The sequence below is a fragment of the Neophocaena asiaeorientalis genome, unplaced genomic scaffold, assembly GCF_003031525.2.
Source record: "Neophocaena asiaeorientalis asiaeorientalis breed wild unplaced genomic scaffold, Neophocaena_asiaeorientalis_V1.1 scaffold136, whole genome shotgun sequence".
NCBI classification, from domain to species: domain Eukaryota; kingdom Metazoa; phylum Chordata; class Mammalia; order Artiodactyla; family Phocoenidae; genus Neophocaena; species Neophocaena asiaeorientalis.
In genome coordinates this window covers 1,838,570-1,856,929 of record NW_020185333.1, presented here as the reverse complement: position 1 = coordinate 1,856,929, position 18,360 = coordinate 1,838,570, and the positions used below count along the sequence as shown (strand labels likewise).

Genomic DNA, 18,360 nt, shown 5'->3' with positions numbered 1-18,360 from the left:
CCCCCCCCCCCGAAAAAAAAAAAAAAAAAAAAAAAAAAATGGGTTATATTGTGCCCACTTCCTCAGGGCTGTCTTCTCTGTAACTCATCTGGTAAATAATGCGAAAGAAGTAATGCCTGACAATGGCCATGTCAGCGTTTCAAGCAGGGAGATCAATGATTTTAACTTAACAGGCATTGAAAAAGGGGTGCCAATCTGGTAGATAAATGGGGATAAGAGGCCTCCTGGTCTCCTTCACTTCACATCTCCTAAAAGGACAGCCAGAAAAGCACTATATCTCTTTATGGTTATTTGGCATCTAACAAAAGCCAGCAAAAGCTTAGTTTAAATTAAGATCAAGCATTTCTATCTTAAGCCTCTTAGAATTACCTAAGATAGGGGTTGGCAAACTGTTTTTGTAAAGGGCCAAGTAGTAAATATTTTAGGCTTTGTGAGCCAGATGATTTCTGTTGTAACTACTTAAATCTGCCCTTGTAGTGTGATGGCAGTCATAGACTTCATGTAAATGAATGAGCATTGCTGTGTTCCAACAAAACTTTATTTAGGGGAAAAGGCCAGAGGCCAGATTTGGTCCATAGGCTGCAGTTTGCCAACCCCTGACCTAAAAAGCTGAAATTCCAAGATTATATATATGTAACTGGAGTGGATACACAAGTGTAAGAAGATCCAGCGGTATGTTTGAATCCGGAGTCACAAAAGGCATTGAAGCAAGCTCCATATAATCGTAGAAGAAGCTTTCTGATATTTTCTTCTTAACTTCTTCCTCTGCCTCTTCTGCATCTGGGACAGGAGTTTCCATGTACTGAGATTCTAAAAAATTTTAAATATTTTAACTAAGAAGAGTATCTGGTCAATCCTAAAATCGTATTTCATGAAGACAGGAGGAATGTACGTAGCCCATAATACTCTAGCAGTAACTACTACTTCTGGCCTGGACATAGGATGCCACCCACAAGTGAGCATGGAAGAAGAGGCAACACGCCTGTGTGCATTGGGGTGAACGCCTAGCCCTGCATGGTTCCGGCAGTCTCAAAGAATAGCGCACGGTCAGTTCTAAGGGAGAGTTAGTCTCACTAATGTGGGATAGATCACTCCTTAGACAATCCCACTCCCCAGAAAAACCAAGTATGAGAGTATGTGATACTCAGAATACACAACTCCAGAGCTGCTAAAGCACCCTATCAGGATATGTTTGATGCTCTTTCTTTTATCACCTCCACACTTCCTGCAACCATTTCTTTTATGGATTTACAACTGTTCAGTTAAAACAGTGACAAGTACTGATAGAAAACTAGTAATACTTACTTCCAATGCTTTCCACATAATCATCTTGAAATGAACTTGAACTTCCTTCCAAATGTTCCACATAGGATTCCTCGTCCCCTAAATATGATTCTTCCCCTTCAGTAAATGTTTCGCCTGTGGTATCTACAACAGATTTGTAATCCTCTTTCATAGCGGCTATAAAAAGCAATTTGTTTTAATAATTTCTAAATTTGAATTAAACATTGTCTTAAACATTAAATAATTTCTAAATTTGAATTAAACATTTCTTATTTCCAAAGTACCTAATACTTCCAATTCGTTTGTGCTCTAAACTGAATGAATTTTAAACTCAAAAATTGCTACAAAAATCATTTTATTTGGTCACTCTTGCAGCTTTACAAAAAATTTTTAAAGCTTTTCCTGTGAGTAGATCTCCATTTCCACTTCATTTGCAGTCTATTTCCTACCACTGCACGCTTACAAGAAAGTAAAGGATAAAGAAAAAGAGATTGGCTAGTATGTTGCTATCATTTTTTCAGTTCAATTTCACTTGAACAACACATTATTTATAAGGACCTTTTATGTCAAAGATAAATAACGCATATTCAAGAATAAACTCCTCTGGGTATGACTATGTCTGAGTGATATCCTAGGAATACATCAGACTATTTGCTTCAGGACAAGCTAGAAGAGAAAAAGAATTGGAATGGGAGTAGAATAGACCTAGGTATAAGCCAACATTCAGATCAAGTCCAAACATGGCTATTGTTCACATATACCATGTCCAGCAGGTGAAAGGGCTGGATGAACTTTCAGAATAATAAGGCAGAAATGGTAAGTATGTCAGAAACAGAGTAGAACCACCTAGTAGGTCTATCTGAGATGAGGCTAAAAGAAGAGGAACAAGGCCCAAGATTAACTTGAATGAGGTGAGAAAGCTGGGCCAATCCAATTAGCAGAATAAGAGGACAGGGTTCTGTAGGATTCATGCATTTGGATGGAAAGAAAATAATCCTGGACACCTAAATGGGGCCCACTTCTTGAACTCCCCTAGGGGAGAGCCCTGGGTAAATATTCTCCAGTAATACCATTTAACAGATTTCTTAGCTCTTTCTTGTGACTGTTGCAATCAAATATTATATCCCCATCTCAAGATTAGGATATTATCTGCTGGCCTGCCTCTCTCTGGGAACAGAGTTCAAGCTGCCATTAGATGAGTTCAGGCTGCCAGCTAGGATGAGGGAATCACTGATAAAGGAATCAGAAGTGAATATGAATGAAGGGGAGTAAATCATTTTTCTAAAAATGAATATTCTGAGCCTGGTTGAAGGGTTGTGCCACTGAAAGAAAAAGTGGAGTTTGGAAAAAAACTAATTTAACAGGAAGTAGACACATTAAATCAGACTGGCAAAGCAGCAGATCTTAGCAACTTGGTGAGAACAAAGATTTCTATACTTTTTATAATCCCAAAATAGACAGGTGGAAGGATTATGGTTTGATGTACAAATCAGCATTTGTCTTTCTATTCTTGGAAATAATCTAAAATCAACATTGAAAATGAAAGCCAAAATTACAAATGCCATTTTTTGTAGAACTAGAAGCTGCTAAAACCTCAAATCAGAAATGGATGGCAGGGCTGGCTGGTGGAAGGGTTGGCAAAATTAGTGGACACTGAACAAGGATGGGTGCAGGAGGAAGCAAAGGGAGGTAACCAAGGCGAGGAGACACCATAGCCACAGATCTCAAAAAGAGCCAGCTGAAAGTTTGTTTTATGACCAAGGATTTTTATTAATTAATTATTTAATTATTTTGGCTGCACCAGGTCTTAATTATGGCAATCTTAATTAAGATCTTTGTTGCGGCATGTTTAGCTGCACCATGCGGGATTTTCGGCTGTGGCATGTGGGCTCTTAGTTGCAACATGGAGACTCAGTTATGGCATGCGGACTTCTTAGTTTTGGCATGCATGTGAGATCTAGTTCCCCAACCAGGGATCAAACCCAGGCCCCCTGCATCGGGAGCACAGAGTCTTACCCACTGGACCACCAAGGAAGTCCCTGACCCAGGATTTTATAGGTGAGTTTCCTCAGCTTTTTCTTCCCTCTAGCCAATAGAAATATGAAGCTGTGGTGCCTCTCCTCACCAGCTGCCACAGAGGCAGGCTGCCTCCTGCAAATACAGCTTGCCTCTCTGGTCCTTGTTTACCTCCACCTCCTTTGTGAGATTGGGGACACAATGAGGAAGTCTGCAAATGATGTGACTGTGCACATAGAACATCCATAAGGACTCCCTATAATTATTACAATTTTTAAAAGAGTTTTGCATGGTTACTACATACAAAAACAATATACAAAAATTAATAATTGGGACTTCCATTTTGGCCATGATGAAGTAACCATGATGGAGTACCAGACTGTTCTCCTACTACAATTTTGGAATTATTTAGTTCTCCCTTTAATTCTATTTTTCTTCATGGATTGTGATGCTCTGTTATTAGATGCATACATATTTATGATAGTTATGTCTTCTTAATGTATTGCTCCTTTTATCATCGTGAAATGTACTTCTTTGTCACAGACAGTACTCTTTGTCTTGAAATCTATTTTATCTGATATTAATATAGTCACTCCAACCTTCAAATGCTTACTGTACGCCGACTATATCTTTTTCCATCAATTTACTTTTAACCTATTTGTATCATAATACTTAATGTGTGTCTCATGCATCATATAGTGGGTTCTTGCTTTTATTATCCATTCTGATAATCTGTACCTTTTTACAAGACTTATTAGTCCATTAATATTTAATATAACTATTGGTATAGTTGGATTTTGATCTAACATTTAATTATTTATTTTCTGTTTGTGTGCTTCCCACTCTTCCATTTTCCCTCTATTTCTTCTTTCCTATTTTCTGTTAGACCATTTATTGTTATTCTTCTAGATTATTTATTCTTTAAAATTCCATTTTAATTTGTTAGCTTTTTAACTACTTTTCTTTGTTTGCTTTTTAAATAATTGCTTCAGAGATTATAATATTTATCCTTTACTTCTCACAGTCTACTTAGTTAATATTACAGTAATACACATCTTTCATCAACTGATGGAACAACCAGTCAGAAACTCCATAAGATATGATGATCTGAAAAACACTATCAAACATCCCCACCTGATATTAAAAAAACACTACACCTACACATTCAAAGGCACATGGGCCAGTTACCAAGAGAGATCACTTGCTGGAACGTAAGACAAGTTTTAATAGCTTTTAAAAGATTGCAATAATACAAAATATGCATATTCTCTGATTACAACAGTAGTAAATTAAAAATAAATTACAGGGGAGCGGAGGGGAAGATGGCATAAGAATAAGACGCGGAGATCACCTTCCTCCCCACAGATACACCAGAAACGCATCTACACGTAGAGCAACTCCTACAGAACACCTACTGAATGCTGGCAGAAGACCTCAGACCTCCCAAAAGGCAAGAAACTCCCCACGTACCTGGGTAGGGCAAAAGAGAAAAAGAAAAAACAGAGACAAAAGAATAGGGACAGCACCTGCACCAGTGGGAGGGAGCTGTGAAGGAGCAAAGGTTTCCACACACTAGGAAGCCCCTTCGTGGGCGGAGACTTTGGCAGGCAGAGGGGGGAGCTTCAGAGCCGCGGATGAGAGCACAGCAACACGGGTGCGGAGGGCAAAGCAGGGAGATTCCCGCACAGACGATCGGTGCCGACCGGCACTCACCAGCCCGAGAGGCTTGTCTGCTCACCCGCCGGGGCGGGCGGAGCTGCGAGCTGAGGCTCGGGCTTTGGTCGGAGCGCAGGGACAGAACTGGGGTTAGCGGCGTGAACACAGCCTGAAGAGGTTAGTGCACCACGGCTAGCCGGGAGGGAGTCCGGGAAAAGGTCTGGAGCTGCCGAAGAGGCAAGAGACGTTTTCTTCTCTCTTTGTTTCCTGGTGCGCAAGGAGAGGGGATTAAGAGCGCTGCTTAAAGGAGCTCCAGAGACGGGCGCGAGCCACGGCTAAAAGCACGGACCCCAGAGACGGGCGGGAGACGCTAAGGCTGCTGCTGCCGCCACCAAGGGGCCTGTGTGCGAGGACAGGTCACTATCCACACCCTGCTTCCGGGGAGCCTGTGCAGCCCGCCACTGCCAGGTTCCCAGGATCCAGGGACAACTTCCCCGGGAGAACGCATGGCGCGCCTCAGGCTGGTGCAACGTCACGCCGGCCTCTGCCGCCGCAGGCCCGCCCTGCACGCCGTGCCCCTCCCTCCCCTGGCCTGAGTGAGCCTGAGTCCCCGAATCAGCGGCTCCTTTAACCCCATCCTGTCTGAGCAAAAAAGACACCCTCCGGCGACCTACACGCAGAGCCGGGGCCAAATCCAAAGCTGAGCCCCTAGGAGCTGTGAGAACAAAGAAGAGAAAGGGAAATCCCTCCCAACGGCCTCAGAAGCAGAGATTAAAGCTCCACAATCAACTTGATATACTCTGCATCTGTGGAATACATGAATAGAAAACGAATCATCCCAAATTGAGGAGGTGGACCTCGAGAGCAAGATCTATGATTTTTTTCCCCTTTTCCTCTTTTTGTGAGTGTGTATCTGTATGCTTCTGTGTGAGATTTTGTGTGTATAGCTTTGCTTCCACCATTTGTCCTAGGGTTCTATCCGTCCGTTTTTTTTTTTAATTTTTTTCTTAAAAATTAATTTTAATAACTTTATTATACTTTAACTTCTTTCCTTCTTTCTTTCTTTCTTGCTTGCTTGCTTTCTTGCTTTCTTTCCTTCCTTCTCTCCTGTAGACAACGAATCATCCCAAATTGAGGAGGTGGACTTTGAGAGCAAGATTTATGATTTTTTTCCCCTTTACCTCTTTTTCTGAGGGTGTATGTGTATGCTTCTGTGTAAGATTTTGTCTGTATAGCTTTACTTCCACCATTTGTCCTAAGGTTCTATCCGTCCCTTTTTTTCCTAAATAATTATATTTTAATTTAATAACTTTATTATAATTTATTTTATTTTACTGTATCTTCTTTCTTTCTTTCTTTTTTCCTTCCCTCCCTCCTCCCTCCCTCCCTCCCTCTTTTCCTTCCTTCTTTTCTTAAAAAAATGTCATGAAGAACCTAGGTGTAAGACAGGAATAAAGACACAGACCTACTGGAGAACAGACTTGAGGATATGGGGAGGGGGAAGGGTGAGCTGTGACAGGGTGAGAGAGAGGCATGGACATATATACACTAACAAACGTAAGGTAGACAGCTAGTGGGAAGCAGCCGCATGGCACAGGGATATCGGCTCGGTGCTTTGTGACCGCCTGGAGGGGTGGGATAGGGCGATGCAAGAGGTAAGAGATATGGGAACATATGTATATGTATAACTGATTCACTTTGTTATAAAGCAGAAACTAACACACCATTGTAAAGCAATTATACCCCAATAAAGATGTCAAAATAAAATAAAATAAATTACAGAAGACATTTGGCAATTAAAAAACTCACTTAAAAATAATGTATGGGTCAAGGAGAAATTAATAAAGAAATTATAAAACATTTCAAAGTAAACGATAATTAAAATATAACACCAAAATTTGTGGGATATAGCTAAGGCAATGCTTAGAGGGAACTTTATAGCTTTTAGTACATATATAAGAAAACTCAAAAATCAATGACTTAACATTCTACCTCAGGTAACTAGAGAAAGAAAAGCAAAAAACCCCAAAACTCAGAGTAAGTAGAAGAAAGGAAATAAAAAAAAAAATTATAATAAAACAATAATAGAATTAATGTAAATAATAAAAATGAAAGCAAGACTCAGTGAAATAAAAAGCCAACAAAACAACAGAAAAATTATCAAAGCCAAAACCTTATTCTTTGAAAAGATCAACAAAATGGATGCCCTCCTAGCTAGGCCAATCAAGAAACAAAAGAGAGACAATACAAATCTTCAGTGTCAGGAATTAAAATAGATCCTACAGAGTTATGTCAACAAATTTTACAATTTAGAAGAAATGTATAAATTCTATGAAAGATACCAAGTTACAAAACTTAGTAAAAAAGAAAGAGACAACCCTCTATTTATTAAGGGAATTGAATTCACAGTTAAAAAATTTTCCACTAAGAAAATTACAGGCCCAGATACTTCATTGGTGAGTTCCAGCAAACATTTAAGGAAGAAATAATACTAATTCTACACAAAACATTTCTGAAAATAGAAGAGACCAAAATACTTCCCAGTTTATTATATGAAGTCAGCAATAATTTAGTACTTTGATAAGAATCAGAAACCAATGTCTTGGTAACTAAAGTCCTTCACACTTGTGAAAAATGCTGCATGGTCTGGCTGGTACATTTGGCCTAAATCTCTTAATAGGACTCTGTTACACCAGAAACTCCTTGTTGGGTATGGGGAAGAGTCTACCTTAATCTCTGTACTTAGGTAGAAAACCAGGAAATTAATTCACTCTGCATGAGAATTCCAAAGGGTAAGATGTTGCTTAGATATTTTAGAAAGACTGAGAACAAGGTAAGGGCTCCAGGAAAAAAAATTCAGCTATCAGTTATGTAGCTGAACCAGGACAGAGACCTCACAGCACCAAGGTAGAAGGTTTCAGAGTGTCAGCAGACTATTTCACATTATCATTTGAGATCCTAAAACCCATGATTTATGAACTAATTTATGAGCTGAGGACAGGGCCAGGCCAGACTTGATAAGACCTGCCCTTAAGAAGGTCTGACATTAAAAAGGGAGATTCAGGCAGTGCTGGACAAAGGGACATTATCATTAAATCCATCCATCCAGAGCGGGAGAGGAGCAGAGGGTGTTGGTCCCACCCACTCGGGCCCTGGAAGCCTGCTGGGCTCCCACGTGGTGTCCCCTGCCCTCTGAGGCTACAGGCGGGAGGCAGGCCTGGGCCCCTCTGTTCTGTTGAGCCTAAGCCCCAACCCCCCACACTTCCCAGGGCCTTTTCCACCCCTGTGGGTCCTAAGCATAGGCCCTGCCCACTGCCCAAACCCTACCCCTGCTTAGGCCCCGCCCTCCACAGCCAAGGCCTTTTCCACCTTTTTTTTTTTCCTCCTCCTCTTTCTTACTACTGTGGTTCTTTTCTACTTTCTGGTTGTTGGTTCATCTATATTTTTATTTTTACATTCTTTCTAACATATCTGTTAGTTTCCTAGTCTAATTTTATTTTTTACTTGTTATTGTTCTCCATTTTTTTTTGCTGCCGCACACGCAGCTTGTGGGATCTTGGTTCACAAGCCGGGGTTAGGGCTGAAGTTCCTGCAGTGGGAGCTCCGAATCTGAACCACTGGACTAACAGAGAACCTCAGACACCACAGGGAATACTCATCAGAGTGAGGTCTCCCAGAGGTCCTCATCTTGGCACCAAGACCCAGCTCTAAGCAACAGCTTACAAGCTCCAGTGTTGGAAGCCTAAGGCCAAACAACCAGTAAGGCAGGAACACAATCCCACTCATTAAAAAAAAAATCAATGAGATGGCAAAAAACATGTCACAGATGAAGGAGCAAGGTAAAATCCTATAAGACCAAATAAATGAAGAGGAAAAAGGCAACCTACCTGAGAAAGAATTCAGAGTAATGATAGTAAAGATGATCCAGAATCTCAGAAATAGAATGGAGGCATGGATTGAGAAAATACAAGAAATGTTTAACAAAGATCTAGAAGAAATAAAGAACAAACAGAGATGAACAACACAATAACTGAAATGAAAAATACACTAGAAGGAATCAATAACAGAATAACTGGGGCAGAAGAATGAATAAGTAAGCTGGAAGACAAAATGATGGAAATAACTGCCAAGGAGCAGAATAAAGATAAAAGAATGAAAAGAAAATCTCAGAGACCTCTGGGACAACACTAAATGCACCAACATTCAAATTAGAGGGGTCCCAGAAGAAGAAGAGAAAAAGATAGGGTGTGAGAAAATATTTGAAGAGATTATAGTGGAAAACTTACCTAACATAGGAAAGGAAATAGTCACCCAAGTTCAGGAAGCACAGAGAGTCCTATACAGGGTTAACCCTAGGAGAAACACACTTAGACACACATCAGTCAAACTAACAAAAATTAAATTCAGAGAAAAAATATTAAAAGCAGCAAGGGAAAAACAAAAAATAACATACAAAGGAATCCCCACAAGGTTATCAGCTGATTTTTCAGCAGAAACTCTGCAGGCCAGAAGGGAGAGGCAGGATATACTTAAAGTGATGAAAGAGAAAAACCTACGACCAAGATTACTCTACCCAGCAAGGATCTCATTCAGACTCGACAGAGAAATCAAAAGCTTTTCACAAAAGCAAAAGCTAAGAGAATTCAGCATCAACAAACCAGCTTTACATCAAATGCTAAAGAAACTTCTCTAGGTGGGAAACACAAGAGAAGAAAAAGACCCACAAAAACGAACCCAAAACAATTAAGAAAATGGTAATAGGAACATACATATCGATAATAACCTTGAATGTAAATGGATTAAATGTCCCAACCAAAAGACACAGACTGGCTGAATGGATACAAAAACAAGACCCATATAATATGCTGTCTACAAGAAACCCACTTCAGACCTAGAGACACATACAGACTGAAAGTGAAGGGATGGAAAAAGATATTCCATGCAAATCAAAAGAAAGCTGGAGTAGCAATACTCATATCAGATAAAACAGACTTTAAAATAAAGACTAACAGAGACCTTATCTCTGTTACAAGAGATAAGGAAGGACACTACATAATGATCAAGGGATCAATCCAAGAAGAAGATATAACAATTAGAAATGTTTATGCATCCAACATAGGAGCACCTCAATACATAAGGCAAATGCTAATAACCATGAAAGGGGAAATCGACAGTGACGTAAGAATAGTAGGGGACTTTAACACCTCACTTACACCAATGGACAGATCATCCAAACAGAAGAGAAATAAGGAAACACAAGCTTTAAATGACACAATAGACCAGATAGATTTAACTGATATTTATATAACATTCCACCCAAAAGAGGCAGAATACACTTTCTTCTTAAGTGCACACGGAACATTCTCCAGGACAGATCACATCTTAGGTCACAAATCAAGCCTTGGAAAATTTAAGAAAATTGAAATCATAACAAGCATCTTTTCTGACTACAACGCTATGAGACTGGAAATCAGTTACAGGAAATAAACTGAAAAAAACCCACAAATACATGGAGGCTAAACAGTGTGCTACTAGATAAGCAAGAGATTACTGAAGAAATCCAAGAAGAAATTTTAAAAATGCATAAAAACAAATAACAAAAACGCGACGACCCAAAACCTACAGGGCACAGCAAAAGCAGTTCTAAAAGGGAAGTTTATAGCAATTCAATCTCACCTCAGGAAACAAGAAAAATCTCAAATAAACAATCTAACCCTACACCTAAAGCAGCTAGAGAAAGAAAAACAAAGAAAACCCAAAGTCAGTAGAAGGAGAGAAGTCATAAAAATCAGAGCAGAAATAAATGAAATAGAAATGAAAAAACAATAGCAAAGATCAATAAAACTAAAAGCTGGTTCTTTGAGAAGATAAACAAAATTGATATACCCTTAGCCAGACTCATCAAGAAAAAAAAGGGAGAGCACACAAATCAATAAAATTAGAAATGAAAAAGGAGAAATCACAACTGACACCACAGAAATACAAAGGATTATAAGAGACTACTGCAAACAACTATATGCCAATAAAATGGACAGCCATGAAAAAATGGACAAATACTTGGAAAGGTACAATTTTCCAAGACTGAACCAGGAAGAATTAGAAAATATAAACAGACCTATCACAAGGAATGAAATTGAAACTGTAATTAAAAATCTTCCAACAAACAAAAGTTCAGGACCAGATGGCTTTACAGGTGAATTCTATCAAACATTTAGAGAAGAAGAGAATGGACTTGAGGACATGGGGAGGGGGAAGCGGAAGCTGGGGCAAAGTGAGAGTAGCAATGACATATATACACTACCAAATGTAAAATAGATAGCTATGGGAAGCAGCAGCATAGCACAGGGAGATCAATTTGGGGCTTTGCGACGACCTACAGGGGTGGGATAGGGAGGGTGGGAGGGAGAGACGCAAGAGGGAGGGGATATGGGGGTATATGTATGCATATGGCTGATTCAGTTTGTTGTACAACAGAAACCAACACAGTATTGTGAAGCAATTATACTCCAATAAAGATCTATAAAACAAAATTTGAAAAAAAAAGAAAAATATAAATCACCCAGGAAAATACTGCAAAGCACTAGAAACTAAAAAGTAGACAATCCGGGCTTCCCTGGTGGTAAAAAAAAAAAAAAAAAAAAAAAAAGTAGACAATCCTGTGTCAGAAACATAGGGAGTGGAGAAAAGTGGAAATGGAAAAACAAACGAGAAGCAAACTAAAGTTTTTCAGGAGAGTGATATAATAATATTTTTTGGAAAGATAACTCTAATGGTGGTGTGGACAGGAAGACTTAAGCAGAAATCCTTGTTATAAGAGTCCAAGCAAGAGGAGATAGACCTCTAAAATAAAATACGATACGGAGAAATCATGGATTTACCAGACATGCCTCAGAGAAATTGAAAGAATTTAATGTACATTTTGTAAATGAATTGATTTCCCCAGGACCTGCTCTCCTCTAGGTGAATAGTAAAAATTAGGTTCTGAAACTATATTTAGGATTAGAACTAAAAATGTCAATATTCCACTAAGCCACCTAACACCACGATGCCCAGACAGAAAGAGCCAGTCATCTTTTAAAAATCCTATTACAAAATTCTTCACTTTCCCTTCTATCTGCAATCTATGATATCCTTCCACTTATGTTATCCAATTTAATCCTCAAACAGCTCACGATCATTTTATGGGTGAGAAAATTGAAGCTCAGAAAGGTGAAATAATTTATCCAAATCAAGCATCTCTAAGTGGTAGACCCAGGACTCAAAACTGAAGTCCAGCTCTCTTTCCACTGCACTGTATTAGAGAAGCCCATTAAAGACCTTGTAGACCCTACAGGAAGGAGCCAGACCAGATGTGAAGATGGGTCATTATCATAGAGTTGATAGTAACTTCCGTGTTCCAGGACTAGAGATAAAATGACTAAAACACAGAATCTGCTCTTAAAGAACTTATAGGAAGGGAATTAAACAAGTCACCCTTTCTGTCATATAAACTTAGATATGCACTCTTTAAAAATTATTTTACCTAAATTTAATAATCAAGACCCTAAGTGTATATTATAATCTTTACTCACATTCTGATGCAGATCTAGAAGAATGAGACTGCCTTCCATCACTCTTTGATCTCTCTGATTTCCCCCCATCAGTATCCTGATCATCTGGTTCCTTCATTTTCTCTGTAAGCAAAAAATTGAGACAGAGACAGGGATAGAGCTGTAAAGTAGAAATCATTAACGGATTATTTTCCCCCTAAACAAATTCCATGAGCACCAAACACCATGTGTGTTGACAATCTGTGTGTTTGCAAGGTATCAGAAATGACTTCACCAGCTGGAGGGCACAGCCATCATCAGAGACCTCCGTAGAATGGCAAAATGTAGTCAGATATCCCTTCCTCCAGGCAAACTTGTCATCATGGTGCCCTCTGGTTTTCCAGAAGTCCACAGTGAAACACCACCCAAGCCTATCTCTTCTCTAAATGCTCCACATTAAAATTAACCCTTTGCCATCCTTCCTTTGGTTCATCCCCTCCTCTTCCCCCTCCCATCATCAAAGTCCCCTGGTGTTACTAATCAATTTCAATTTTTAAATATTTGTTGAGGATAACTTCTATGTGTCAAATCTTATGTTAGGCACTAAATTGTAGTACTGAACTAGAAAGATACGATCCTTAACTCAGTGGAGCTTTTTTAGAAATATAGGTATTAAACAAGTAATTAAAATATAATGAGTGCTACAAAAAAAAAGGGGGTGCTGTGGGCACATACAGCAAGAAGATTAAACTATGTCTGGGGTTAAGGAAGAGGCATTTGAGACACAGGTACTGAGTAGACGTTGGCCAGGCATAAAATGGGAAAGATTATTGGCAGAGAGAGCTTCTAAGAGAGGCTTATGTCTGTGAAGGCCTGAGAGCAGTCTATTGGCTAGAGCAGGAGAGTGAAATGGACATTGATGAGGAAACGGGTAGCAGATCATCAAATTGCCTCTAAGCTTTGCTAAGGAGTTTAGAACTTATTTCTATGGTAATTGAAAGCCATTGAAGGTTTTTAAGGAGGGGAGTGACATGAGAGGTTTTCTCTGTCCTCTCTCTCTATGGCAGCTCTTGTAGATGAGAATATCTACTATGTCTTCCTTCTAAGTCTTCATTTCTCCACACTAAACATCCCGTGTTTCCTCAACATTCTTCTATGGCACAGCTGGCAGGTAGAGTAGTAGTTCTATTTGGATGAGATCTGTGGTTAGATTCAGGTTTGAATCCCAGTTTTGCCACATAACTAGCTAATTACTTTACATCAATTCCTCAATTGTAAAATGGGAGTGAAGAAAAAACTATGTATAAGGCTGCTATGCGAATTAACTGAACTAGTGCATTATTATACCTTCCTGGTCTCTCAAGAAAGACTACTATGCCCAAAGCAGCCAGGATCTACACTACACGATCAGTGCATGAGAGTGCAGGATGACAACTACCCACCTTCATCTGGACATTAGGGTTTATACCATCTGTTTCCTTGCGCTGACATCATGATACCCTCTCTTGATTTTTGTGTTTGTTTTCATTTTTTTAGAATTAAGGGATTGAGAAGTTGTATTGTAACCTGATGAGGCTTTGATGTCAGAGAGACTTGTTTGGCAAAGAAAAAAGGTTTACTTGACCAAGGGCCAAGCCCCTAGCATCCCTTAACCTGTCAGTCCTTTTATATGTACAATGGGGAAGATGAGGTTGTCTGGCAGAGTTATTATAAGTATTAAATGAGATCTTTTATACCCACAGTTCTCAACTCTGGCTTTACTTTAGAATCACTTGGAAACTTTTTACAATGTACCATTCTCGGGGTCTCACTCTCTATATAATTCTTTTGTGGAGCCAAAGAATAGGAACCAGAGTTAAGGACCATGGGTTTATACCAAACTCTTCGTAGGTACTGGAAAATGGTAGTTTTACTATAATTACTACACATTCTCTTTAATACAGCTAGGGCTCAATAAATATGATCACAGAATCTTGAGAGTTGAAAGAGGGTTAATTTGGTCCAATCCTCCCACCCAATATAAGTCACGCATCAACAACTCAAGCCCAGGCTAAGAGTATTGGCTAGAATCACACTGACTGGGCTCAAAGCCTGGCTCTTCCTCTTACTATTATAGTTGTGAGGTATTAAACAAGTATTAATCTCTTTGTGCCTTCTCAACTGTAAAGTGCAGTACCTACTTCACAAGGTGGTTCTGAGATCTCAATGATTTAATACAGTAAAGCTTTCAAAGAACAGTGCCTTGCACTCAGTAGGTAAAATAGTTGAAGGGATGAATGTTTTAATTCCTGAATAAAGGAACGAATGAAGGAACACACCAAGAGACAGTCAGCTTTAATTTAAACATTTCAGGTAAGAGGGTGAGCACATTCTGTTAATATTCTCAGCTCTAGTTCTTAGGAAGTTCATTTTATATTATATGAAATCTTCCTCCCTGCAACTTGGATCTATTTGGCCCTATTCTTCTGGGGACACACAGAATAAGTTTTCCTGTTTACTATAGCCATTCAAATAATTAGCTAGTTAACTTTCCTACCCAGATCCTCTCTTTTCCCAAATAAAGCATCCCAATTCTTTCAACTATTTCTCACTAACATGTTTTCAACTCCTTTCAGCATCTGGATAGCTCAAAAACTTAATTCCCAATCCATCATATATCCCTCCCAATTTTGTATGTCCTTTGAAGGATCTGGACACTTTCCAGAAGATATGAACCATCACTTTATCCGTTGGGGACATTATATTCTTTCAAGGCAGCCTAATATTACATTATCTTGCCAGGGTCTGGGGGGTGGGCAGGCTCCTCATATACTGACTCGTAATAATCCATTTGTAACCAGCTAGAATGACTATACCTTATTTCTGTATACCTAACCATGTCCTATCTTATACAACTGAACTAGCTAGGTTTGGAAGTCTATTTGCAGAACTACCTTAAATCTATTTTCATTACACTCAGGCTTATTGGTCCAGCCTATGGTTAATTCTGTTAACCAACTCATTAGGTAGACTGTGAAGTTTTGAGTCAACCCTGAGGAAGTGTAAAGAAAAAAGAAAATTATAGTACACAGTGTTGCAGAGTGTGTGTTGCTAGAAGGAGGTTGGCTGGAAGCTGGACAGAGGGCTCCCCAAGATGACATTACTCAAGATTCATTCCTTAGATTCCAGGGTCGGTCCCCACTCTCACAAACTCAAACACTCCATCTCAGCAGTGTGCCAGAGCTGGTCACGCTGAGATTCATAGAGATTCCTGTATAAAAACAGACACTGTTTTTACTTTACAGTGTGACATAACAACTGTGGAGAGAATAACAGCTCGTGTGTTTTTAATGTTTACCATGTGTGGAGCACAGTTCTGAGGATTCTACACATACTGTTTCATATATTTCTCAAAACTCTATGAGTTAGGTGCATTTTACAGATGAGATAGCAGAGCAGTTACTATTTGAATCTTTCCCTCTCACCCAACTCATGCAATTGACTTCCAAGTCCTGTTGCCCAGTGTCCAGTTACTAAGCCTTTGGAATTCATCCTCTCCCTTCTAGTCCCACTGTCCCCATCCTAGTTCTGGTCCTCATATTGTCTCACCTCTACCATTACCACAGCCTCATTCTCTCCCTTCTCTGGTCCATTTGTACACTGCCTCTTATATTCCTAAAACACAGCTTTTAATGTGCCACTCTTCTTGTTTAAAACCTTTAATGGCTCCTCATTGCCACAGAACAAGAACTCAGATTCCTTGGTGTGGCAGAGGTCCTTCATCTTAGGGTCTGTAATTCATCTCTTGTCACCTTCCCCTTTCGTGGATCCTCCTCAGCCCCTCCTCCTCCTCAAAAGTTTTAGTCAGTAGCCACCTTGGACAACTCACAATTGGCCGGGCATGCTGAGTACTTGTATGCTACTATATCTACTTGTATGCAACAAAGATTTATTGTGCACCTACCGTGTCTTGCATGTGCTACACACTTGACCTGCATTATCCTATTTAATTGTAACAGGAACCCCATGAAGTAAGCACTACCACCTTCCCTACTTAGATGAGGAATCTAAAGTGCAGAAGGTCAACTTGCCAAGTGTCACACTTAACAGGTCTGGGTGGCTTGTTGACCCCAGAACCCAGGCACTTTCCCACAGACCCCCTGTTCCTGGCTCAGCCCGGTCCAACTCGGACTCCTGCCGTCGTCTGTCTTCCTCCCCAGCTGGATCATGAGCTCCTTGCAGGCAGGAACAGCGTCCACGTTGTATCTAAAGTGTGTAGCCCCATGCCTGCGAATGCTGTCAATTCAAATGTTTGTCGAACTGATCCATAGAAATAAGGAATGTGTCTCAGCAAAGCCCGGAGAACCCTAGTTCAGCCTGAGAAGTCCAAATGGGGTCGACTGATTCCTGACTCGCCAACAGATTTGAGGGGGAGGTTGTGGGAACTGCCAGGCTGCTGGGGTCAAAACTTACCTAAGGCACCGACCTCCGCCGCGCGTTCCCAGTCACGGCGTCTGCCCCAGGTCTCCGTTTACTGCGGTTACCACGGCAACGCCATCCCGCCTCCCGGGTGGGCGGAGACGGGCGGGCCGAGAGGCGCATGCGCCGCCCTAAGGCCGCTTTCTGGGAAACGCCAAGGCGGTGGCAGGGGTACCCTTGATCTCGCTTGCCCTCTGGCCCGGCTATTTCGTGGCCCATGACTCAGGATCAAGGCCAAACAGAAAGCCCGGCATTCTACCAGCTTATTATCCCCGTTTAATTTTTATGTCTAGTTTATATTATTATCCTAAGGATGATACACTGATGACTTTCGAAGATATGCCCAATAATACAAAATGGCTCAAAGGTGCCCTGATCACACGCCGTCATCAGCAAAAATACGTCGCGGGGCGATTTTTGTTTTATTTATTTATTTTACGCTATGTTATCTCTGTTGACTTTAAGAGTAAGTATTTTATGTTGTGGGCTCCTTGGTCACAGGACTCCAGGTGCACAAAATATAGGCCTAGCTTGACAGATTTTTTCGGTTTAGCAGTTTGCTCTCCAAATGCTCTGTGGCACAGCCAGCAATCATTATTAATTATTTTTAAGTACCTAACTAATGTTACTGGTTACAAAACATTGTTTTTAAATGGCTACAGCCTCGCAATAATATGACAAAGAATTTTGTATCCAGAATATGTAAAGACTCTTATAATTCAATAGCAAAAAAACTAACCACCTAGGACTTTGAATACCTCACCACATCAGATGTATGAGCAGTCAATAAACACATGGAAAGATGCATAACAGTAGGTCCCAGGGAGATGCACACCACAATGCACGCATTCCATATCTACTGGGATAGGTAAAAGTTTTAAAACTGCCAGCACCAAATGTGGAAGGATGTGGAGCCAATGGAACTCTCATATAATGCTGTTGAAAATGTAAAGTAGCACGACCACTTTGGAAAAACGTTTGGCAATTTCTTTAAAAGTTAAACATTTACCAAGCGATTCCATGTCCCAGGTATTTTCCCAAGAGAATAAAAAATTTCCATCCATACAAAGCCTTATGCGTGAATGTTCATAGCAGCCATATTCACAATAGCAAAAAACTGGAAACCACCCAAATGACAGGTGAATGGATAAATAGCTGTACAACAGAATACTACTCAGAAGTAAAAAGGAAGAAACGGATACACACAACATGGATGAATCTCAGGATGAGTGAAAGTAGACAGGCACAAAATATTACAGTGTGTGTGATTTCATTTATATAAAATGCAAACAAATCTATGATGACCAAAAGCAGATCAGTGGTTCCCTAGAGCTGGAGTAAAGGGAGAGATGCACTGCAAAGAGACAGGAGGAATCTTCTGGAGATGATGGAAATGGTCTTAATTGTGGTGATAGTT

The 18,360-nt window shown here is 40.1% G+C and overlaps 1 protein-coding gene across 1 annotated transcript in view; it reads right to left on the bottom strand.

Moving 5' to 3' along the window:
* The window catches only part of CFAP44 (cilia and flagella associated protein 44), a 127,246-nt gene extending 114,622 nt beyond the window's left edge, over positions 1–12,624 (bottom strand). The window contains exons 1-3 of the mRNA XM_024735411.1: positions 12,528–12,624; positions 1,306–1,461; positions 651–810 (exon numbers count right to left, since the gene is read on the bottom strand). Coding sequence (XP_024591179.1) covers positions 651–810; positions 1,306–1,461; positions 12,528–12,624 — 413 coding nt within the window. The remainder of the gene's footprint in view (positions 1–650; positions 811–1,305; positions 1,462–12,527) is intronic.
* Positions 12,625–18,360: the final 5,736 nt, after the last annotated feature.